Raw genomic sequence first — 26,186 nt, forward strand, 5'->3', positions numbered from 1 at the left:
GGAGTGTATTAGTGATTATTTACTGAACAGCTTCTCCCTTTCCTAGCAAGAGTTTAATGTTTGGTTTAAAAACATTTCCCTATCTTTCTTCCTGTCTCCCTCCTCCCTGCTTTGGTGGATGGTGCAGAGAGTGGGCAAGAGCCTTCCCCTTGTCTATCCTTTTCTCACATGTTTGTTAGATCTTTTAGCCACACATCCCTCCCCCTTTCGTTTTCTCAAAAGACAACCTTATTATGTGGCAATAATCCTCTGTTATTCTTGCTCTATGCAAACTCCTGGACAAGCTTACTGATAATTCCTCACTTAACTCTCCATTTACTCTCAAAGATGTACAACTCATGCCAATTCATAAAACTGAATCACCAACTTGACAATCTTCATTACGACAGCTTTCTCAGAGCCTATTTTTACTATCAACCATGGAACTGTACCAAATGCCTTCTCCAAATCCACAACCATCATTCACACATGATGTAGTCCTGCCTACTTCTTCCTTCCCCTTTCTCATTCTATCTCTGTGTGTCCTCTCTTCTTAATTCTGCCTTTCCTTCCAGTCACTGTTTATTACTCTTCCACTCCAGGTGGCTCTACACTGAGTGACAAGCTTATTGGTTTAATGTAACTTAGGAAATCATTTACAATGTTGGGTGGCAACCATATAACCAGATAATGGGGTGAAGTGGAGTGTGCTATCGTGCCCGTTAACTGGGTGGACTGACACGAATCCAGAGTCCATCCACGAACCAACCCTCCACAGTATTCCCTGTGCCTCCTTGTGGTGAGGTGCTGTCATTTGCAAGAGAACATCACTTCATTGCACAGGATGGCCCTGCAGGGGTGGCTGCTAGCCTGCTGTTGATGGGTCTTCTCAATGTCTGGAGATGATCAACAATTAGTTTTTAATCTGTTGAGGTATTTCTCTTGCAGCTGCTGGGCAATGAATATTCCTTTATCCAGTACTCACTTTTTCCCTTACCATTTTCTCAATGACACATTCCATAATATCAAGCAACTGATCTAATGGCTTTAACACTTAAGTACACACGATCAAAAAAGCATCATTACACAGGTGATTGACAGTTTCACAGTGAGTGTTGCAGCTGTTCACATTCTCTTCCCAAGTCAAGCAGTTCTGAATGAAGGTTTATATCACAAGTTGCATAAACCTCAAGCTTTCTGGGGTGCTGATGATATAGCAGGTATACAGATAAATGAAAAGTTATTAAAGAACATTTTTAAATAGCTCATCCACTATTTCAACATGCAAAGACAGGAAAATGTAAGGATAATTTTTAATCATGTGTACAATCAAACTCTCTCCCTATTCAGTGCAACTGGGCCTTGTACTGGCTCAACATTGCTAAGCTCCTCCCTGTCCCAGTCAAATCCCTCATTCAGCTTCTCTGGAACTCTACTCCCCAGATTAGTGCCCCCCCCCCCTACGCACCCCAAACTTCACCCACAGCAGTTCAGAACCAATTGTTACAGATTTTTTAGAAATGGAGACACCTGTAACCTTGAGCAGGGATTTTTTTTTCCTATATTTGTTTTTCCATCCTTTATTCATTTTCAGAAAAAAAAAGTGATAAGTCTTCCTTTGCAACAGCCAGCATTCTTGCATTATTCCTGACTAGACTTTCACTGACCATTTGCTGATTTTCCCTTGTTGCATGCTTTGTCACTTTTATTACCTTAATTCTTCTTTCCACACCAATTAACTTACTTTTATTATCTTTCTTTCTTCCTCCATGATCAATATTGTCAGATATTTTCTTCTCTCCTAGTCTGTCCCCTTCCTTCCAAGCCATGACAGAAGAAAGGCAAATTCAAGATCCATTCATTTCAAGGCGCCTGGACACACTGCATTTAAAAGACTAGAGGGATGCCTTCTTGAGATGGCACTCCACCTGTCAACTCCACTGCCTGGCAATACAGACTTCCCTCAACTCTCTACCTATTTCCCTGACAGGACAGCTGCTTCAGCCGGTAATCAACTGGGTGCACATTTCTAAAGAACCTGGGTCTACGACTAGTACTATAACTACTAAGATAGGTTCTGGCAAACAGCCTATTTCAGTACACAGAGCATCATTATCTGCTTGTGCTATTTGTGTACTATGTCCACACCAAAAGAAAAAATGTTATCAAGAACACACACTTACTTGTGTCTTTACTGTCTCTGCTAGCCAAAGGGAGATCAAGAAAGGGGGGGGGGATGCTTCAAACTGTGTACTGATGTAGTACATTAGACCTGTTGCTTCTTTATAATTTTTAAGACTCTTGGTGATCTAGTGAGTTTAAGTGCTGGATATGGTTGTAGCACACAATGGTCTACTTCCCAGGGTTGGCTGGGGTTCATCATTATCATCATCTCTGAACCATTAGACAGGGTAGAGTCATCACAGAAGTGCCTCCAGGCTACCTTATCCTCTCACACCAATGGGTGAACAACTGACCACTGTCACCTTTCTTGTATAAACTTGAACAGCCTAACCCTGGACCTCTACTCTCCTGATGGGGCAATAGAACTGGGTGATGGATGGGTTATCTATCTATCTATCCATCTATCTATTGCCAGATGGGGCAATAGAACTGGGAAGAAGGGGTGGCCAGAAACAAATTGCCTCCATGTCACCCTGTCCTCCGCCATTTCACTGCCCTGCTCCCAGCTCACACCCCCTCTCTCATATTACTGAAAGTGTGTGAATGACTATATGGCCCATTTAACTAGGCATGCTGCTGGTAGTTCTTAAATTTACTACCGCTCTTTCCTTTTTCTTATTCTATTAATGCATCCCTAAGCAGGGCAAATTCAAGTATACTAGGTATATCTATAGAATCAGGTAAGTTCTCATCAGCATACTTAGCCATCTTCAATGACTCAGCCCAAGTTTATTTTGTCTACCCCCCCCCCTACTCCTTTCATCATTCAAAGCTTCATGCCTTCAGGATTTCTTTACTTCCTGAAGGTTTCCTAAACTTGATGTCAGAGTCTTGTAGTCTATCCTATGACACAAACTGCTCACCAACTGTAACTTTCACATCCTTGGCCAACTTCCTCTTCCTTCTCCTGAGAGAGACAAAAATCATCTGACTTCAGTTTTTATCTACTCTTAAGCTATCTACCAATTCTCTTTCTAAGCACAGTGCTACAGTACACACTATCAAGTCTGTGGCTGCTACAAACTCTTATGGTGACAAAATATCAGTTTTAAAAAATCCAAAGGGCTGAGACAGTATTTCTTCGAGTGGCCAACAAATGAGGTAAAATTTATATACAGAGTGATGAAATTTGGTATGTGTTGAAGAGTATGTTATCATATAGAAATGATCATATGAAGAGAATGGATCCTGATATGGTGGTGAAAAGAACATACTAAGTTTAAAGATGGAAGGAGGCATGGTAGAATAAGAAGATGAACATATATGGTAAATGGTCATGTAACAAAGCAAGGTATGAAAGATGACGAGGGTAGGAAATGATGGGTGAAAATGGTATCTTACATTATACAGAAAAATACATGATAAAGGTTTGGAATCCCCTCTAACAACAATTGATGACAAGATTTTTTTGGCAGGTATTAACTGCAAGAAAAATCATCATCCCACAGGGGCATCTGCAGGATTTTTTGTAAGGGGGGACAAATAAATTATACATATATGTGTGGTTATAATAAATCAAAATACAGTACACACTCCAAACAGGCAGAGGCATATACTTAAGATGAGTTACATGACTTACATCAAATGCATAACGTGACAGAATGCATGAATCGACTCAGATCACTCGATCATCCTTGAACATGAATTAAAGCACTTTGGAATTCCAAGGGGGGGCAACTGCCCCTGCTTGTCCCCCCCCCTTCGGACATCCATGTCATCCCAACCTCTTTTTCCCTTTCAAAGATAGGGTAAGGTAGGATTCAGAATGCAAGAAAACAGAAAAATATGGTAAGTGTACTAATGAGCACCATAGCCAGTGATATGGAGTAGTGTATAAAAAACAATCTGGTACAGGTACTGCAAAGAGATTCTCAACTTCCTATACCCCAAAAAGAGGATGGTGGACGGCAGGAGATGGCCAACGTCAGCCTGCAAACCATCAGATTTAGTCTAGATGGACCTGGAACCACAAGAACAAAATGCAACCATATTCAGATATCTACAGTACTTACTAGACAGTTGAGAAAGCTGACAGGGTTTCTTCTTCTTTTTTCACACACACTTCAGGCAGCTTCCACGGCTGAGTCAACTCTCACCTGAAAAATAACATTAAGTATTAATCTGTTCAGTCCCAGAACACCGATTAAGCTCCATTACATTCTCTGGTGACAGTAAGAATATTACGGCTGGAATAAAAAGGCATTATCACATGCTACTAGCAAATATGAAATAAGGCTTTTGAAATAAGGCACTTATAAATACTTAAGTGGTAATGCAGAATAATACTTAAATTCTCCTTGCTCTCTCCCCACTGCTCAATATCCAATAGCCTCTCTAATCAGTCCCTTATCTGTGAGGCCACACTCAATGACCAAGTCTTTCTCAGCCTGCCTCTTGCAATGTTAGCCGAAACACTCACCTCAGTACAATGCATACACAGGTTACAAATAAAATGCTTAGTTAACAAGTGTGATGCAAAGAGAAGGCTACAGAGTACATGGCATCTACAGTACCGTATCGAAGTCTTCATCTGGATTGGACATTAATATACAGTATGCTGGCACAAAGCACACATCCAACACAAATTGTAAATATAGTAAACCCTCAATATAACAAACCCCGGTATTGCAAATTTCAGATATAACAAACGGGCAAACTACGACCGAATTTCCTCTGGCTTTTGCAAACAAAGGTAGCTAAATAAGGGGGAAGTTTGGGACTCAGCCCAAGGTGACAACAGCATCCCTTCCTGGCACAGTAAGTGTACTTGAACAGCATCCCTTCCAGGCACAGTAAGAATAATAACTTGGTAGAACATTTACTCAACCTCAAGGTTGAGGACAATGAAAAGAGAAGCAGGAGAGGAGTGTTGGTGGGACCTGAAGGAGATGGCAAGAGAAACATACTGGTGAAGAGAGTTCATCGAGGCCCTATGCATCCTGTACGGTGCCACAGGAAATGACTGACTGATTGACTGAGAACATATACTTGTCATAAAGAATGCTATAATTTGTCGGCCAAAGTTGTCCTTCTGCCGTCCACCATCCTCCTTTTAGGGGTCAGAGAGGGGACTGTAGAACGTTTGCATAATCAGGTAGAGCCATTTGGCGGTAATATCAATGTTACCATATGAAGGAGTCCCTCTCCAGCATCAAAAATGTAACAACAACCTGACAGGGACGTATGCATACCTGCCTAGTATAAGCCTAGCATTTGTATCATCTATTCTTACATCACGAACATCAATAAAATAACACTTATTTAGTCACCAGAACTTTTATAACAGGTATAAGCACTCACCCCAGCTTTAGATGAACAAAAACAGGGAAAGGAGTCCGTAAGTACGAGCAACATTTTCACCAGTAGCCTAAATATGGCGCTGAGGACGAAACTTGGGTAAGGCGAAGAAAAATAAAACGAGTTAAATAAAATCTTCAGTCACTTAATTTTAACTTAATAATATCGCTGTATTACTGCAAATATTCGGAAAATTCTGTCATCTGTTCGGCTAATTCTTTATGCAACATTTTAATGATATAATGAACGGGTAGCTGACCACTGAGCTCTATAACATGGAGGGGCTGTTTCCGCAGCGAGCGTGAAATTTACGGTCACCATATTGAAACACTAGCACTCGTCACCTCCACCATAGTTCTTGCCTTGTCTCAGGGCTGCTTCTGTGTATACATATATATCATAATACAAAAATATATATTAATTATGATTTTTCCTGCCTAGCTCCACGAATTATATAGGGTACATTTAGCCAAGAGTATGAATAAAACGCCATACGCTGCTGCAATGTAGAACATACCTTTTTTTCTTTTACGTTTTTCTTTATGAGCTCCTTAATCTAATGTCTTTAATAATGATAATAAAGATAAAATTTACGTTGATGAAAAGAGCACATATAAACAGATAGATCTGTATATCTATATAATAAATTTATGAGAAATCAGCGACATCGAAGCACTGAGCTCTATAACTATATTACAACACTGTCTCTCTCTAGTCTTTGAACACTTATTTTTTGCACCTTCGAAATGTTACGATGCTGCACGAATGTAAACAAGTGCAGTGCTTATCAGAAATCTTATAGATTTAGCAACAAGATGTACTTGTTGCCTTTAAAATGAATGCCATCTCTTAAGTTGCACAATGTGTGTGTATGTGTGTGTGTGTTAACATAACAAGCTCGAGATTGATCAGCTACACCTAGGAGACTCACGATAATCGCCGGAGAACTGAATGCAGTACATGCAAGGTTAGGCAGCAAAACCTCCAGGCGAGAATGATCTGCTGGGAGTATTACTGGGTAGCTACAGTGTTGACGGGGAAGTAATGGGTAAGGAACAAAATACTATTCTGGAACATTCTCGTTTTTGTTATACAAGTTCATGTTAATAATTTCCAAATAATATTACAAGTCATGAGTACTGTGGACACAATTAATTGAGTGACATGCCCTAAAAACCATTTTAAGGCCTACACAGACAGGAAGAATATGAAACATTTTTTTTTCGCAGTCTAGGACTGGCCGAGCTTGTCACAACACATGCAGACGCCCTAGAAGTGGAGTAAAAGGGACCTAATTTTATCACATTTTCTCGACCCATTCAGACACTGGCAAACCATCACATTTCATCACATTCAAGAAGATTAACCTTGGATATATTTACCTCCATAGTTTCCAATCTAAATAGCCTTTTCGACGAGCAAGAGGAGAGTGATACTTCTACCTGGTCGTCTTCTTGGTGTAACTGACGATACCCTGTTGAGTGTAGCCACATTAAACGTCCAGGATGAAGGTTACCGTCAAAATATTACAAGGCAGAGAGTGTTCAGTAGATGTGAGTGACGATACTGTTGAAGTAATTTGAGTTAAGGGGTGTGGAAAGGGTGTGTATGGTATTGTTGCTGTCACTTTGTTGAATTGTCATTCTAGTAGACATGTTTCGTAAAGTGAGAAATAGTTTGACAATTTTAGGCTGTTTGTTTGTTCCCTTACAATAGTGTATGCACTTTATGATTGTTTTTTCATGATCCAACCTCATCTGATCTGTTAGGTAGGAATCAGGGGTGAAATAATTCAGTTGCTAGTATATCGAAATGTTAAGTATTTTTAGCATTTTGCAATTGTTGACAGGTATCAGAAACAACCAAGGTTCATGAGTTGAAGGGATCAGTGGAGAAACTGTTGTCCATCTCAACAGCAGCCCAGCGTCTCGTATACAAAGGCAAAACACTTTCAGGTATGCTAGTTGCCTCATTAATTGCTTCAGTAGAGGGTGTTTTGATGTAGTGGCCTTAGGTTCTCCTGGACTTGAACCAGGTAGACTGAAGGCTGAAGTTGTCCCTCTGCGGCCATGCACCATCCTCAACTTGGGGGGGGGGGGTAGGAAGGGAGCTGAGGGAAGTTTGTAGAACTAGGCAACGGAGAAACTGCAATGTTGCATCGATGCCACCACATGGCATCCCTCTCCAGTGCCTTGCCCATAACTAGAACAGCCTTCATCAACCCCTTCAGTATGATTTTCTTATTGCTACCTTCGGAAACTTTCCTCTTGCTAAGGAGAGGCATTTCAAACAGTAGGGTGTCAGTCATATTGTAAATAGAATAATATGGTGGTACCCAGTAGTAAGAGTATACAGAAAAAAGGAACACCTTTGTACATAGAGGTTAATCAAAGCAGTTTAGCTTAAGATTATCTCTGATTAATGTACCGTACTATAAGCTTATTAGATATAAGAGATACTCATTTGATATTCACATGTATTTTTGCATTTTTTATATAAGATTGTTCCACTTAAAAGTAGCATCTTCAGTGCACACATCCTAGACTTTAATATTGTATTGATAAATGACTGTATGTACAATTATCAGATGATATGACATTGCAAGACGCGGGTATTCCTGATGGTGCTAAGATCCACCTGATGCAGAGGAAGGGTGAGGCCGGGCTGGGGGTCAGCACAGCAGGATCCTCTAAAACCATGCCTCCGCCCCAAGTTGACTTCTTTGTTCAACTGGACATATTCCTCAGAAAGCACCTTACGCAGGAACAGACATCACTAGTTGTCAATGAGTTCAGAAAGGTGAGAAGAATTGCATTTTTACCAAGTTCTGTTTATACTTTGCTTGGTTTATTGGGTACTTAAGGTGCTCCAAGTGGATTGAGCCTGTGTAGGTTTATATCCAAGGGGTGGTTGGGGTTTATTGCTCACATAATGCCACTCAAGGATGAGTGAGGCTGGTCACTCTCATCTTAAATGTCTGGACCAACTTGCCTAGTCCTGGGCTTCTACGTTCCTCATGAGGCAACATAGGATTGGATGATGGATGGATGAATAGATGGATTATTTTTATTGCCTTTAGTAGATGTTGGGGAGAGTTGCCTTCATGGTGCTATTAGCATAATATACAAACACCTATCCACATCAACACCACAACTCACTACAGCAAAAGAAGGAACTTTAAACAACATATGAGGTACACAATCCAGTCAGAAATACACACAAACCAGCAAAAACACTTACTGCAAAACCTTCACTCTGAAGAGAGTTTTGGAGCAAGTGTATAATTGTTCCCTATATTCCCACAAATTCACATGAAATAATTAATTTTGTCTTTTCAGAACTGCCAGTTGATGGTGGATAGTATGAACTTTGAAGATATAGAAAGATTTGCTGCAAGTAACTGTACAGAATTCTAAGGTGCCTCTTAATTGTATTGTAGTTAGTATATGCTAGATATAAGAATGATGAGGATAGGGAAAATATTGAGTTGAAGGCATAAATTTCAAGGCCCGGTATCTTATCATCCCTATCTCACTGATCAGTGGTGTGGCATCAGAAATGGAAAGGTAGCTTACCCAAAAATACAGTATAGTTACAGTGATGATGATGATGATGATGATGGCTTTTGTATGAATCCAAATGGTAGAATAGAATTTTCTGTTTCATTGTGGCATCTGGTTTAGGAAAGATTTAGCGCTCTGCCCCAGTTTAATTGTGCTATCATGAACTGATTAGTTGTGTAAAAAGTGTATTCCCACCCCCTTCATAATGCAAGAGTACTTTTAGATCATTGTCCCTTGTCAACCCAGCCAAGAGGGCTTGTGTTTGAAGTGGGTTGTATGTTTTAAGTACAGTAGTGTAGTTTCAGTGTGTGTGTGTGTGTGTGTGTGTTTTGTGCTTTGCTTTAGTGTATGATTTGTGTGAGTAGCCACATTATGTATGTTTGTGTGTGTTTACTGGCGTACTGTACGTTGTTTGTGTTTTTATAAGCACACTCTATGTGTGTGGGTGGGGGTGTAGGTGTGGGTGGGGGTGTTATCATATAGTTATTCATGTGTAATGTAAGTTTGTGTGTTTATAGATATGGGTGTGTGTGTGTGTTTGTATGGAATATGTATATATGAGTGCATAGATGTGTAGTGTATACCATATGTGTAATTGTAAATGTGGTATACAGGTATGTGTAAAGGAGTTTGCTCATGTCATGGGTTGGAAAGCCTGACTGTTAAATATCACAGCTTCTTCAAGTACCTTTCTCATAGAATCTTGGATTTTGTTTTTCCCTGCTATATTCTGACCAGTTGGCCTAAATTTGCCATCACTCCTTGAATGTAGAGCTGTAGCAAGAGATAACACTGGTATATGGTGCTAATTACAAAGATGTGTTATGGAAAGATGTAGAGCCTTAGTACAGTATTGTCTTGTTCTGCCATTAAGTTGTAACAAGAGGTTATCACCAGAATATGGTTCTAGTCATGAAGAATGTTGTGGAAGGAATGTGAAGCTGTAGTTTTCAGTTTGTTCTGCCATTGAACTATGGGAAATAGCCTATATTCAAAATGACAAAAGTCTCTGCTGAGTTCAAAGTGGGAAGCTGTAGCTGGTGAATGCTTTTGATTTATTAAATGTCATAGTCATTATTGTTTAACCATCAGATGGAACTGTGCTGAATTTGAAATAATATTGAGGACTATTACCAGAACTGCTGATTAAAAATTTTATGAAAAAGGTCATTGTCAACAGGAAGGGATGGTGCTATCTTGGCAGAGTTATGTGGTCTTGTTTTGGCAGAGGTGTGTGCTCTGTAAGTGCTCTTGTTTTGGTAGAGGTATGTGCCCTCTGGGGGCCCTTGTTAATTAGGGTTTACCTTAACGTTTAATCCGTTTCATTAACAGTTTTAAAAGTGTTGATCCTACCTGTCCAGTGGGAAACAGGGTAGGGCAGATGATGATTCAGGGGTGGATTGTTGGCATTTTCTTGTATTCATATCATTCAAGCATATTCACAGTGGCCATTCTTGGCAACATCAGACAGTGAGAAGGCTGTTTGAAGGAGCCAGTGGTTAAACTTAGCTGGTAAGGCATAGCTGGTAAGGCAAAGAAGCTCAGGTACATAGAGGGAGAGAGATGCTACAGTTAAGATAGATTATGATGTTGAGTTATAGAGTAGTATAAGGCTTTATCCTGGTCCCCACACCAGGCCAGTTTATATATTTCTTTTATGCACACATGACATGAATCTTCAGATTCATTAAGCTTAGGAGAGACTTTTCTAACTGGAGGAGTTAGATACTACTGTACGGCTTTCATGTACTCATTCACCTTAAGAGAAGTTGAGTGAGGTAATGTGATAGCAACAAGAATTAAGTAGAGAAATAAATCATTAGACTAGGAGCTTGGATAATGGGTCATAATCTAAGTGGCATCGGAGATATCGTAAGGCTTTATCATTAGCAGTTTGTTCAACACATTGCATATTCATATTCTGATGTATATTATTGATGCAGACAATTCGTTTGTTTATAGTGACTCCAACATGGAGGCATGCATCAGTCTTGATCACCCGATGGTGACCTCGTGTTGCACAATCTCTGCCAGCCTGTCTGTTCAATCCTACATCCCTGAGGTCACACGTTCTGACTCATCCCAAGCCTTTTTCGGTCTACCTCTCACGACTGTACCCTCCACGTTTACGCCTCTCACCCTTCGCACCCAATTGCCTTCCTCCATTCTCACCACATGCCCAAACCATCTAAGTCAACCCCTTCTTATCACAACATTAATACATTCAAGTCCAATCCTTCCTCACAGCTCATCATTAGATATGAAACCAATATAAATAGCATATGAGAGAAGTTAATGTGTGATGTGCATAAAAAATTGCTAAGATAAATATGCTACAAAGCCTTCAATGCTGCTTAAAATATGGTCCTGTATCTTAGATGCTTGTTAAGTGAAGCATATTTCAATTGTCACTCCTTTGTTACCGTATCACCATGTTTGTTTTTTATTAGTCATTTGTAGTGGATTCTCTACATTTGCGTTTGTCACAGTCATGGAAGCATCAAAGATTTCAGTTATGTATAACATTGGGTTTGTTTTTACCCACCAGACTAGGGCCACTCTCACAACGTGAATACTGTGTCATGATAGCATGAAATGTAGTGACCATTAGGTCTGATGTGATGAATAAATGAATCTCCTTTCTGTCATATCAAATTGCCACACCAGTTTGACTACACTTGGCCAGTCAACCACTGTGAAAGGAGTTAAGGGTCTTTGTCAGGTTAAGCATGCTGCAGTCACATATGGATTTTCTTGCATTGCATGAAACAACCATAAAAATAGAGGGTACATATGTCAATGATACGATCAACATATGAACAATAGAGTTTCAGTGGAATGCAGTAGACCTGTTGAGTAACCCCAGTCTTTTTGGCTAAGTAGACCTGGTAACCTCAGGCAAGCAGCCACCCCTGCAGGGTCATCCTCTACAGTGTACTGATGTTTTCTTCTGGCAGACTGTCTTGCTATGTGTCTCCAGGAAGAGTATGACAGTTTGGTTTTTTAGTAGAGTAACAGTTCTAAGTAGTATATTGCCAATATTTATATGTTAATAGAGCAATGTATTTTACCTGGTAAGGAAAGATGAATGAAATGAGGTAAAAATTCCTATGGTCAAACACAGCATGATTTTATTCAGTCAAGGGTGTCATGGAAGCCTGAAAATAAGCATACACAGTAGAGTATATGTTATTTAATAGGGAAATTTGGAGAAAATGAAGTAAAAGCTTACATGCATGGCCACCCTGACTTCACTAACTTCAGCTGACTACATTTAAACAGTTCGACTCTTCTTCCCAATCTTTGAAGTTTACTCTGGCTGTGGCTTTTGCTATTGATTAATACTAGTACTCCAGACCCATGGATATGGATGTCAAGGAATAAAATCCATATGAAGCTACACTGTTTTATTATTCCTGTTGTTGGAGCCCCAGGCTTATCTGGATGTGAGTCTGGTGGACTGTAGCCTGAAGTTATCCCTTTCCTGCAGTCCACCATCCTCCTCTCATGGGACAGGGGGATAGGGAGTTAAGTGGCACTTCTATAATTGGGCAGGGGACCTGTCACATCATATGCATCACCACTTGAAGGCATCCCTCTCCTTGAGGTCTACAGACAACTACTTTACTTTTTTTTCAAGTTGTTGGAATGACAGTGTGATGTGTATGTTATGTGCATCTGTTAAAAAGTAAACTAAAAAGGTGCAGTTGGTTTCACTTGTTTGGTGAGGCTAGGGTCTAGAAGACTTGAATGATGTATGAATGATTGTGTTGTCCATTTACTGGGCAGGCTGTTGATAGTTCTGCATTTATGCTCATTCATTTTTTCTGGAACCTGCCTCATTCTATTTCATAGGTGGCACTTAGGGTTGGGATGAAGAGTTCTTGAATGTGTAGCAGATGATTTACATAGGCTTAGGAGTGATATGTTTAAGTTTAGGGGTTAGACATAGTCTTCATTATTTCATTAATCCCTTCAGTATGAGCAAACTTTCCTAATGAATTATCTGAAGGCAATGAGAATTAGCCAAAATCACGTCACTAATGACTGTATACACTGTTCACTTTGACTAGATGTAAAATTGCCATCTCTCCATCTTGAGTATTGAGTTATAATAGTAGATAAAAATCTAGACTATGCTGCTGGTCATAATGAAGTTCTGTGGAAATGGCGTGGAGCTGTAGTAACTTTCTTATTCTGCCCTTTGGCCCGAGGAGATAACCTGCATAAGTACAAAAATCTCTGCCTAATTGAAATGAATGAACTATAGTTATTTCCTAATTGTTTCTGTTGCAACAATGTGCTTCTGTATTGTTACAGATATGTATACATTGTAAAACTTGTCACACCTAGTTACTTTCCCATTTATGGGACAGTTCTAAGATGCTTGGAGAGCAAGGACAGGCCTTCACTCAGTTGACTGACATAGTGCATTAGCCTTATTCTATCTATCTATCCATAACCACTTGCCATAATCCTGTAAGGGGTGGCTGTTGTCTTTGACTTAGTGGTTTTATGGGGAGGGGCACTAACCCTCTGCCAACCTACTTGCTGGAACATAGGGAATGTGTGGGATGGTTATATGGTTACCACCCAGCATTGTAAATGGTTTCCTGACTCACAGGAAACCATTTGGCTTATCACTCAATGTAAAGCCATCTGAAACAGAAAGAAGGGTAATTAAAAATGACAGGAAAGATGGGAGAAATAGGAAGGGAGGAGGGCAGACACAGAAAAACAATGATAAAGGTGAAGGAAGATGCAGGCAGCATTACATAAAGTGAGTGGATGATGGCTGCCACCACCTGCCACCAGTTAGACTTGTTGCCCTTAGATAATTTTTTTGATACCTGGTGATCTAGATTGTTAATGTGCTAAAACAGGGTCTAATTCTTAAGAATGGCTGGGTTTCCTTGATCTCATAATTCCACTGAGGGGTCAGCAATTGGCCACCTACCTAAAATGTAAATGATGAGAAACTGAATTTAAATGATGATGCATAAAGTATAGATACCTTCACCTCAGAGGGGGTGGCCATAGACGGGTCACCGCCACAGCGTTGCTTCCTCTGCCATCAGGGTTCCCTTCCTTTAACTTACACCATTCTCATTCATATAGCTCTTCATCTCATCCTTGGTCTCCCCTTCCCCCCTCTCCCTCCACACCTCACGTACATTTGCCCGGTTAATCTCTCCTTTCTCTCCATAAGGCCAGACTATCTTGGGGAATTTTTCTTAACATTGAGGTCTGTTTTTTCAGGATGAAGGCACATGGTAAGACTCTGCACTCACTTGTCTTTGTCATACCAGTGAAAAAAAATTTAGTCACAACTGGGAACTGATTGTAAGTTTTTTGTCTGTGCTCAGTGCTTGTCAATTTGATAATTGGTAGATTTGACAGTAAGAAGTTTGGGAGCACTGTGGGGTTGATGTGGGTGTGCTAAAAAGTGTTAGAAATGCCCTGAGATAGTTTGGCCATGTGGAGAGAATGAGGGAGATTGATTAGGAGCATGTATATGAGTAAGGTGGAGGAAGAGGGAGAGAGATCTGACTGAGTGTGGTGTGAGTCGAAGGGAAGGCAGCTTGGTGGCACAGGACAAGGTGCTATGGTGTTTTATGTATGGCTTTCCCCTCTGTCTGACTACGTTGTAGGTAGATAGACAGACACATGTGTCAGCAATTTTCTGAATCAGATACTGATATACTATACAGGGTGGCTGTGGAGCCGAGACCTCTGTATTAATAGGCCAAGAAGCTGGCTGGATATGGTGAAACAGTGTATGAGGGCAAGATATGGGCATTGATGAGGCTAGGGATCTCACAAGACTGAGTTGACTGACTGAATTATATGCAGGTATGAGGGAGCACATGATGGGTTTGGTTTTTTTTTTTTTTTTTTTTTAATTGCTCTCATCTTAAATGTCAGGACCATCTTACCTAGCCCCGCGCTCCTACGCTCCTTATGGGGCAACACAGGATTGGATGATGGATTAATTTGGTCTGTGAAGTGTATCTGTAAATCAGATAATATCACATAAAAGATATAAACAGGTGGTTAGACCTATATATTGTACTGTAATCAGGATTCAGGGAGTCTGAATGGATCTCCTGTTCATTTTGCTGGACATGTTGTTGATGGTTCTCTCTTTCATGGTTATTCACTTCCTTGATTTATGGACCCTACTTCACCCCATCCTTAGACGAGAAAAAAAGATCACCATAGTGATGATCTGTTGTTGTGAAAGTTCTCATACATTTGGTATTTCTTGCTTTGTTTCTGGATACTGCCTCACCCCATCTCTTAGGTGGGAATTTGGGCTTAGATGAAGATAGTGATGGTGGTTTTGATGATACCAATTTATTCCCTTAAGAGGTAAAAGCTTGAATCCATGTGTGGTGACTGAATGGTATTAGTTTATGTAGGTAGGGGCATAGTATTTATCTTGGTAACTAAGCAAGGAAGAGGATATTTTTGTTTACCATGTTCTGACTACCACTAGATAATTTTCTAACACACTTTCAGTCTCAGTGGGGAGCGGGGTGGCTCAGTGATAGTGTGACTCGAGATCGCAAGGTTGAGAGTTTGCACCGCGCCTGGGTAGCTTCCTTTGCTGGAAGAGGTAGCGCTCCCCAGTAAACCTCACAGGGTTATATGATCTATCTAGGTCTGCTCAGGGGATTAATCCCTTTTTTAAATTTATTTCATTCTCAGTTTATTAACAATGTAAGAGATTAACCTTAATAATACATGGCAAGGTTCATGAGGTTACAGGGTTGTGCTGACTTACAGTACTGTATTTATAAACGTAAATTATCATAAAAAACGATATAACTGAAAAGGGACACTTGGTAAAAAACATCATTATTAAAAGTAGGGTGTCATACAACCAGAGACAAAAGCTGTCTTACTGTTGGACTGCATCTACTTCACACTTGAGGCATGTCCATCATATTCCTTCCTGATGCATTACATAAAAAAGAATCATGTATGGGCAGAGAATTATATCAAAACTTTCAGACTGGAGAATAAAAACTAGCAGAAAAAAGTGAAATATTACAGAGAAACATACTGACCCTTTAATGGCTTAAGAATATTGGGCAGCAGAGGAAAGTGGCAGGTAGAAGAGGTGAAATATTACACAGAAACATACAAAGCCATTCTCAGCTTAGGAATATTAGCCAACAGTGGAACTTGAAAAGAGGAGGTGAAATACGCAAACTTAGGTCCCTGACTACAATATCTAAAAATACTGTATTTCCACAACAATAATTAAAAGGTACTGTATATACATCGATACTCTTTTCCATGTGTAGACTAAACAGAACTACAGGGTTCAGCCTTTGAACTAATCAGTCAGTGCTTGGCCATAAGTCAGGTATATTAATCTTGTAATCTGAATTCTGAATATTATCAATCATACTGTATTCTGAATTCTTAATATAAATGTTCAGTAAAAATTGCCTTCACCCCTACAATCTGGTGATGCTTTACTCCACTTTAGTTTTGCTACACACACACATGGTTTTTATTCACTGTAGGAGAGGATTTCCAAACAGGAAAAGTTTTGTTAAGTCCTTCATCATCCCCTTCTCTGCAGGAGCGGTGCTGGAGAGGGATGCTGTCATGTGGTGCCACTATAAAGTTAATGAAAGCCATCAGTACAAAGTCTCCCTGAAGCTAAGAAAAATAATCTGGAGATAAGAATGATGTTAGAGAAGCTTATCATATTCCTGTAATGGAAGGGTCAGTGTCCTTCCAGAATGTTAAATCTGATGGGTATGCAAGTTATATATCATATTTTGCTTTGACAACTAAATGGGACTCCACAGTAAAGCATTTGAACTTGTCAGCACCTGGTCCTTTGTCAGTGATGTACTGTATCTGTCATCCAGTTCCTTCTTTCCTCATCAGGTGCACATGGGCCAGGGGTTTGGCTACTCAGTCCTGACAATTAAGGCATGAGTGACAAGCCTTGCTCACCTGAATGGCAATATGTCAAAAGTAACCACCCCTTGGATGAAAACCCTTACAGACCCCATGTAGGTGGAATGCCTTAATTATTTAGACCACTGGGCATCATTGTGTTATAAGGCTACTGCACAATGTAGTAAATGGCTTCCTGGAATATAGTACAGGAAACAGATTGGCATGTCTCTCAGTGTACAGTCACCTCAAGGTTGCACTACAATGAATGAGTGAATGATGGGTGGACAGAATAAACTGCTGAGGAAGAGGCTTTATAAAATCTGTGACTGAAAATCTGGGCCTGGGGTGGGATTCTTAAACATATATACAATTGATTCTCTGTCATAACAGATTCCTTGCAAGAACAACTAGAGACATGGGAAATTTTACACTATCTCTGCCTTTGCTCCTTTTGCTAAAAGCAAATATAAATGCCAGCAATAATTTCACGTTATAACCAATATATAGTTGTTTTTTGTAGGAGGAATAAGAGACATAGGAAGACTTTGGACTCTCGTTTCCTCGTCCTTCCTGGGAAAACAAGTGCAGTAAAAGTCCTCTCATTTCGCATCTGGTCTTACGGGTTTCCGGTCTTTCGGCGGTTGTCATAAATAGTCCCATTACAAAAGTTCTCTGCTCTTCTGGCACATATACTGAGCCGATCTGCACCAGCGATGGGGTGGCCAGCTTGCCACTGGTACCCATGCACCCATAGTTGCCCATATGGCACTGCTGGTGCTAGAGATGACACTTTTCTTAATTTAGCACCAATAATATTAGATTTTTGCCTATATCCAGTGCATTTTTAAGTCCAATTAAACACAAAAATTTGAACCGTTCACCTATGGCTTAGTGCATTTTAAAGACGAACTTAGCACTTTTGAAGATTTCTGCTTGCCAACAATGCATGCACCATTGGCCCTCATGATTCGTGAGTGTCTGGCTTTGTGAGCAGGTCCTTTTGAAGTTTGGAAACTTTGTCATGCTATTTTACGGTGTACGTATGTAAATACACCTAGGTTTAGGAAAGTTCATGTGAATTGTACCATTAAATACATTAAATATACTGTACTGTAAGTTGCTTATTAAATATTCAGGGCTTAGGGTTGACAAATAATACTTGCTAGACAATGTGACTGCATTGGGGTGGCCGACCATGATTGCTAGAAACTTTTTGGCAGGTTTTCCCAGTCACCTGGCAGTTTCTGCTCTTTCGGCACCTGCTTGGTCCCGAAGATGCCGAATGAGAGGACTTTAACAGTTACAACAGAGCACCGATCGTACATGTGTTTGTGAATCCAGCCCCAGAGTCCCAGGCGGCCCCTCAGTCATCCGTCTCAGAGTCTCGTGTGGCCAGAATTCCATGCTGGTCGAGGATGGCCAGTTCGGGCTCGGTCTTGAGGGTGATGCGGTGGTCGGTGTGGTCGATGGCAGTGAGGGCAGAGGGTTGGGAAGTCAGGGGGTCCAGCTCCTCACCACTCAGGACCTCCGCACTCATTGGAACCGAGGAAGAATTGCTGATCAGGATGCTTTTCTCACTCTGCCAAAAGATGAGGTAAAGCAAGGCTGGCTTAGTTTCTTAGGGTTATTGTAGGATTTATGGCCCTACTCTCCAGCACTGAGGAGGAGTTGACAACTATACATATAACTGAATTAGTTGCAAATCTACGCTGGTTATTGTAGGAGTCCTGTCACTAAAAGACATATACTGTATTAAGGACTGCCTGTACCATAATACTTCTACTATAACTACATGCATTTCTTATTATATGCCATGGATGTGTTTCAAAAGATCAGTTTTGGCAATATACTGCAACTGGTACTATGAAATTTGGAAAATAAACAATGCAACTTTATGGGTAGCGATGAAACTTTATTAAGCATATATTCCTGCAATTTACAACAAACTTTAATTAAAAATTGTCAAAAGAGGCTGCTTATAAATGATGACTCAATATACTGTCTCTATATTCTTGAGAGTTAAGCATCACCTACCGATGGCTGTGAGAGAATCTGTTCCTCTGACAGTATGATCTCCTGTGTATCTTGTAACTGTGAGATTTGTTCCGATGTGGCATTTAGGATACGAAGCTCGCATGTAGGGGACTGGGTGATTACCTGGTGGCAAAACGTACAGGATATAGATTTTTTCAGTACTATTACCCCTCTTTTTTTTAGTTTATGCATACATGCTCCAGATGATTTTAATTAGCTTTGCAATCACCCTTCCTGCTTTCCTGCTTCTGTTTTTGAATTTATTAACCTCCTTTCCATACAAAAAATAAAACTGCCTTACTTGATTTTTGAAGTAATTGAGGCTTAACTGTCATAAGCTGGGGTATGAATCTGCTTCAGCAATGTACTATTAAATGATCAGCATCATAAACAGCTGTACGGATATTAGCTGTGTAATATCCAACCTTGACATCACTGAGATCCAAGTTTGAGTTCTGAAGTGAGTCAAAGTCAAAGGAGATGTCCTCGGTGACTGCTGGGTCCTTACGCACAGATGAAGTGTGACCAATCTGAGGTGCCTGTTTAAAGAAATGTGTTTAGCAGTTAGTAGTCATACTGAGAGAGAGAGAGAGAGAGAGAGAGAGTTGCATGAACTGTTAACCCTTTTAGTAAGGGAAGGATGGAGTTTAGTTATTTTCCGTATACCACAAAGCATACATGCAGTACTGTATCTATCCATTTGTCTATCAGTCACTCAGTCTATCAGCTTATCTACCTATATCTCCAGCTATCCACTTACTGTATATACAAACCCTAATTGTAAACACTACATCGCTTTTGGGTCATATTGTCCCCCACCAACAAAACAAAGCACCCCCACCCACCCTGGTGTTCTTGGGCTGTGTGACCATGCCTCTAATGCGCCTCTTCCAGGCCGAGCGACACTTGGAGTCCATGTTCTGGCAGATCTTGTGCCACAGTTTGGACGTGATGTTGAATTTGTACTGGAGGTGGCACCGGATACCAAAGATCATCAAAGGGTCCAGCTGACGTTTGTTCCACCGACCTGAGTTACAATATGGTAAGTTGTCATTATAAGTTACCTTTTTGGGGGGCACTTTTTTGCTGTTAGGTCCATAGTATATTACAGAAAAAATGCCTGTTATAGTTCCAATGTCATTTCCCTGTGTGTGCCTTACTAACTCATGATGTTACATATTGGTAATGCAGCTCCTGTTTTATGTAAAAAAAAAAAAAAAAAATCTAATTTACTGGACCACATCACAAACTTCCAGTGAGGACTGTCAATGCTGTACTAACTTCTGCCTGAGAGATTTGATGTGGCCAGCTCCTCCTTAGTAAAGAGGTAGTCCAGGAGAGTGAGTGCCATCTTCTCAGCTGTGATGCAGGTTGAGTTGATGTGTAGAAGGTTCCTGAGGACAACAGTAAGATAAATTACTTATCATCAACATTTCCATCATCCTGACCCCTTCTTCCTACCAAAGGATGGGATTAGGATGGGTCTAGTAAGCAAAGTTGAGCAAGCAGACTTATTTCTGCTTCATAACTAAGATTTATCATATTTCATGCAGCCACATCTTTGTACAAAATTCAAGCTGTGGGAGCGGCTCATTTCTATCAGGTGAAAACAGACTGACTGTAGGGAAGTGGTACTTGTACTAACTGTGGTGTGATGGGGCAGCGGACCCTCAGTGTAGGGTGTGTGGGGTCCCCCAACCAGGACCCATGGGGGAACTCCTCCTCTGAGTTGAGCGAGATGATGTTCATGTGGTGGCTGCTCTCAGAGTCCTGCACAATGATAGGTGCACTCGGCATCTCTATCGCCATCTCCATTGGCCTGAAAATTATCATACTTTGATGGACTGTGCACCCAGGATTTGATACCTATCTTAAATGTAATCCTTTGGGTTCTGGGAATCACCAGGATGAACCAACATTTCTCCTAACAACCCAGTTTTCTTTCAAGGGTTAGGGAGGGACTTTGGGGCATTTATATAACTGGGAATGGTGGTTTCTGCTACATGGTGTCCCTCTCCAGCACCTGGTCATAATCATAGTTATGAACAGAATATGGGAATCATGCATTACAACCAGTCATATAACAACACAAGTCAAATGATCCTTACACATTCTGATCTGGCTGCTTCCCTGCCTGCCTCTCAAGTGCGTCTAGCTTTGATGATATTCTGTTGCAGGTCTGAACCAACACCGACACCTTGGTCTCCAGGGATGTCAGTCTTGTGTTCATGCATGTGCGGATCTCGGACACCTGGTAGTTGATGATAATAATAATACTGTAATAACTATGAACTGGAATACATAACATAGCTGATAAGATAGTGCTGATTCTGTATCAACTGGTGATACTGGCGATGTTACATAAATAATAGAGATCTAAGAAGGGAATTAAAACTGAGATGATGATGATGATGATGATACTGTATTTGAATTTATCAGACTGAGCTGTGCAGGTTTCTATCCGTTGGGTGGCTGGGGTTTAACGCTCATGTAACACCGCTCTGGGATGAGTGAGACTAGTCACTCTCATCTTAAATGTCAAGACCAACTTGCCTTGCCCTGGGTCCCTAAGGTCCTCATGGGGCAACACAGGATTAGATGATGTTTGAATAAATGAATGATTTTTTTTTTTTCTTATCTAGGTAACTACCATAGTGACAAGGTGATTGGGCAGGTACTGACATGGTGATAATGACAGTGATGATGAAAATAACGAAAATAATAATAATGATGATACATGTATTTGGATTATTTTTGCAGGTACCTCTGTGACCAGGTGATGAAGCAGGTCCTGTGAAGTTAGGCGGACCTGTTTGACTCTAGGGAGGGCCGAGGCATAGTCACACTCCTCCTCACTCTCCTCGCCCATCACGGTTAACTTACGCTCCAGTCTGAGGGTCACAGGCTGAGAAATATGGACAGTAGTAAAAGTAATGTTTTATTAGATCTGTGAATAAGGACCGTGAACAATAAAGGAGGTAAAGCTCAGTTAGGTAGTTAGTTAGGTAGTTAGTTTCTGCTTTCTGGCACCTGTTCTAGATCCTGTATGTCCCATAACTTGCACTCCAGGCTGATGGTCACTGACTCAGGAATATTAATAATACTCAAGGTGGGGTATTATGTTTTGGGGGAAGAAGGTATGGTATGTTCTTGCTATAAATCTGCCTATTTTTGTTTGTGTGTGTTCATTTTATTAGTTACCTGTCTTATAAGATGCTTTGTGTATGTGTGTGTGTGTGTGTGTGTTTATTAATCTGTTATAAGATGCTTTATTTTATTTCTTTTGTTCATCTTGCCATTTGTCTTTTTCAGGGTTATTACATATGAACTTTGTGCCACATCTGTTTGGGTTAGAATATCAAACTGCCTTCACTAGGCAACTCCTGTGGCCAAAAGACATCATATTTAGTGTAATTTTGAGCTTCATGAATGTTTGTGGTAGCCAGTAAACCTCACATGACTTAACCTAACCACAGCTGTATACAATATAAGGACTGTAATTCTGAAGATTTTGTAACACCCCCTTTTTTACTCTGCACATTACCCCCCAGTATCCTCTTGTATTTCATCACTACAAATCATATAGACTTTAAGTTGTATCTTTTATACAGGCTCCAACATACTTGCATGCATCAGTCTTGGCCACCGAATGGCAGCTGTCCATGCTGCTTGATCTCTGGCAGTCTCTCTAGTGAGTCCCTCTTGTCCCTATTTTACCCAATAACATTAAAATAATATAAGTAAACATACAAGATAATGTTAAGATGTAATAAGCAAAATAAATCACAAGGAAGAGGTGCCTCAAAGCCTCTTATGCCTCATAGCATACAGTTCCATAACCTGACAAAATTATTTTCTTTGAATGTAAGAAGTTTTTAACTGCTGTATGGTATCATTTGATATCAGCCATAGTAAAATCCCTCTAATATAATTATTTAACAACTAAAATATAGCTGGATCCCAATGGTGAATAATGCTGTATAATCTGATAATAGCCAGCAGTAGGGACATTATGAAAGTGTGAAGTTAAGCAGTAGGTATATTATTTATGGTAATCTGAGTAATGGATAGACCAAAATTTATAGTAATATGTGGACCATAACAAAATAATGGTAATTTATGAAAATCTATTGAGAAATGTCTGCCTTTATTTCCATTTGATTAATGCTTAAGGCATTTTAGAGCATTCTATTTATTATCTTACGTTAAAAACTCATGATGTAACCCATGCTCATTAGAAGCGTTACTTAAACTGCAAAATCTCAGACACAAGTCCCTGTCTTAATACACCCAAGCCGCTAATGATGTCACGGCTGTGATACTCGACCATTGATTTTGATTAGACGAATCTGACCCTCATAAAAATGCCCTCACCCTTGCCACATCCGCTAGTCAGCCACCCGGCACCATTAGTACATAATGACCAGCACATGTAACACATGTGACGGTCAAAAATCCCACCTTGGCGTTACTGTATCTTGAAATCTCGCAAAATCCCGTGAGGAGCGAGGACGCCTTGACAACAAAGATGGCGAGGATGTGTTTGTGTAGGTGAGAGCGGCGATGGAAAACTCACTGAAGCTCTTGGTGTTGGATCGTATATTTGATGAGCCAGTGATCCACAACTCAATGAACATTTACTGAGTGGTAAATTGATATTAGATATGTACGTACATACTTGTTAGCAAGAAAATAAACATTTTGATTATGATCGTGCTTTGTTACAGGAATCATAGAAAATTATATTTTAGGGTAAACGTTTCAAAACTTTTAGTATCAAAGATATGATGAGATAAATATTCAAAGATAATGCTGGAGTAATATTTACAACCGCATTTAATCACAAGACACTAGTTTCCTGTAACAATTTATGCTTTTAAGTCAAATAATTTGTCAAGACCTTTGGATTACGCTGGGTAGAAAGAAGAAGCTACTGTACTTTTTTTTTTTTAAATTCCCCCACAGTATGTAAATAAGAGAATAGTTGCATAAGCAGTCTGTTGGTGCTGCTCTTTAATATAAGCCATTTTACCATGCAATGAAAACTGTGGCTCTTACCGAAATTATGTTCAAGTTAGTTGAAGACAGGTACTACTTGCTTCAGAAGTATTAACAAATTATTTTAAGAATATTCCATTCGGGTTGCTTTTTAATAGTTGTTCTGATGTGAGGAAATGACAGCTAAGTTTGTTGTAGGCAGGTATCCCTACGGCCAAAATATAAACAAACAGGCGAGCAGACGACCGGGCGAGTTATAATTCTTATTAGTGCAAGCTGAGATAAAGTATTTGTGTTCATTATTCATACAACTAATACCACTTGACCTGAATATGTTACTGACTGTAGGCTACATAACCAACGATCAAAGAAGCAAAGAGGGAGTAACTAGTAGCAGTATACAGTGGGAAGGCTTGACACTGAACTGAATCGCATTTTATGCTTACACGACATTGAGCGATCTTCTTGATGTCCAAACATCACAAACGCTAATGTTGGAGTAAATCTAGGAAAGATCACATTCACAGCAGCTGAGAAGTTTATGACAAGGATTAATTTTGATCACTGTGTACCATAATTCATTTGGTAATGTTTAGGAAGAACACTCAGCCAATGGACCTAGAACTAAAAGCGCTTCAGTGCTGGTCACTTAATTTATGCTGTGCAGTTCCAACCAGTTTCTTCTCTATAAACATCTGTAGTATTTTTTTTTTTTTTTTATGTAGGCTACTTAGGTTAATGACTGAGGAGGAGATTCTTCAGTTTCTAATCTGTTTATCCATCATTGTTAAAATAGACTAACCTAACCTAACTCAGCCTAATGTAACTTCCAACAAACTAAATACTAGTGTAAATAGACAAGAGCTAAGGGTTGGATACCATCCTACATCCTTCTTACCCCTAACAAAATGGTAGTTAATTGAAGAGCAACACCACAATTAGCATTTTAATAAAGTTCATTATATTTCCGGATGGTTGTGCGTACTTTCTTACAATATATATATATATATATATATATATATATATATATATATATGTGTGTGTGTGTGTGTGTGTGTGTGTACCATATTTTCAGTTGTGACATATTTACAAGTATAGAAAAGAAACAGCTCAGAATTGCATAAACTAAGCATAAGTGCTACAATATTATCTGCTAAATAATCAAATTACTCATTTACTAACACACACACACACACACACACACACACACACACACACACACACACACACACAAAGTGTGTGTGCTCTGGACAGGGGGCGTCTAATTAGTGCTTTTTGAAAGGAGACGCACTTGATAATACACCTTATATCTCAGAAACTACTTGAGATATGCCAAAAATTGACATTCATTACAATTATAATAATTTGGTAGTGTATCAACAAAATTTCAAGTTCTAATAATGTATGAGCTCCACACACTGATTTTTTTAAATAAAAAGTTTCACACTTTCTGGATCTGCATTGGTCGATATACCCACCATATTACATATATTGACAGACAGATAGACAGGTAGATAGACAGATAGGATGGGAAGGGCCGAGGAGAGGGTGGCAGCAGATACTATAGCTGGGCAGGTACTCGTAAACAGATTGATAGGGAGATGGATAGTTAGGTTGACATAGTGAGAGTGAGGAAGGGGAGGGGAGGGTGGTGTAATAAAGTTGCGGTGAGGACTGGGATGGGCAGGGAGAGGATAGGGAAGGGGGAGTAGGTGAGGCAGCCCTGGGGGGGGTAGGAGAAGCAAGTCACCTGGTTGCCGCTACTCAGGTGGGCTAAAAAAAAAAAAAAAAAAAGCAAAAAATTAAAAGGAGTTACCACGTGTTAGCTGTGGTTTTGTGTGTGTGTGTGTGTGTGTGTGTGTGTGTGTGTGTGTGTGTGTGTGTGTGTGTGTGTGTGTGTGTGTGTGTGTGTGTGTGTGTGTGTGTGTGTGTGTGTGTGTGTGTGTGTGTGTGTGTGCGTGCGCGCGAAACGTGTTGTGTAGCAACGTTAAGAGAAGGAAACAAGGGAGAAAGAGGATATAAGGAAGAGGATATACTAAGAGAAAGGAAGAGAGAAAGAGTAGGAAAAGAATTACAGGGAGATATAAGGGGGAGGAAGGGAAGGAGAAAGGTTGAATAGGAGAGAAGGATGTTAAGGAATGAATGGGAGGAGGAGAGGAAGAAGGAAGAGGAGGAGGCTGCTTGTGTGACGGGGGGTGAGGCAGA

General features: G+C 40.1%; 2 protein-coding genes across 2 annotated transcripts; one reads left to right on the forward strand and one right to left on the reverse strand.

The window, feature by feature from the left end:
- Positions 1-6,732: 6,732 nt before the first annotated feature.
- LOC145403267 (ubiquitin-like protein NEDD8) lies at positions 6,733-9,351 on the forward strand. Its single transcript, XM_080275083.1, has 4 exons — positions 6,733-7,013; positions 7,310-7,415; positions 8,048-8,259; positions 8,799-9,351. Exons 1-4 carry the CDS (start codon positions 6,966-6,968, stop codon positions 8,874-8,876), a joined length of 444 nt encoding a protein of 147 aa, XP_080131209.1. The 5' UTR covers positions 6,733-6,965; the 3' UTR covers positions 8,877-9,351.
- A 7,220-nt stretch (positions 9,352-16,571) lies between these two features.
- On the reverse strand, positions 16,572-23,501 carry LOC145403053 (uncharacterized). Its single transcript, XM_080274898.1, has 10 exons — positions 23,445-23,501; positions 21,748-21,888; positions 21,092-21,234; positions 20,629-20,802; positions 20,265-20,377; positions 19,829-20,010; positions 19,409-19,522; positions 18,984-19,106; positions 18,273-18,528; positions 16,572-16,657 (listed from the first exon to the last, which is right to left on the reverse strand). Exons 2-9 carry the CDS (start codon positions 21,850-21,852, stop codon positions 18,313-18,315), a joined length of 1,170 nt encoding a protein of 389 aa, XP_080131024.1. The 5' UTR covers positions 21,853-21,888; positions 23,445-23,501; the 3' UTR covers positions 16,572-16,657; positions 18,273-18,312.
- Between the last annotated feature and the right edge of the window lie 2,685 nt (positions 23,502-26,186).

This window comes from Coenobita brevimanus, chromosome 60 (assembly GCF_032717465.1).
Source record: "Coenobita brevimanus isolate Jiangsu-jjx chromosome 60, ASM3271746v2, whole genome shotgun sequence".
Lineage (NCBI taxonomy): Eukaryota > Metazoa > Arthropoda > Malacostraca > Decapoda > Coenobitidae > Coenobita > Coenobita brevimanus.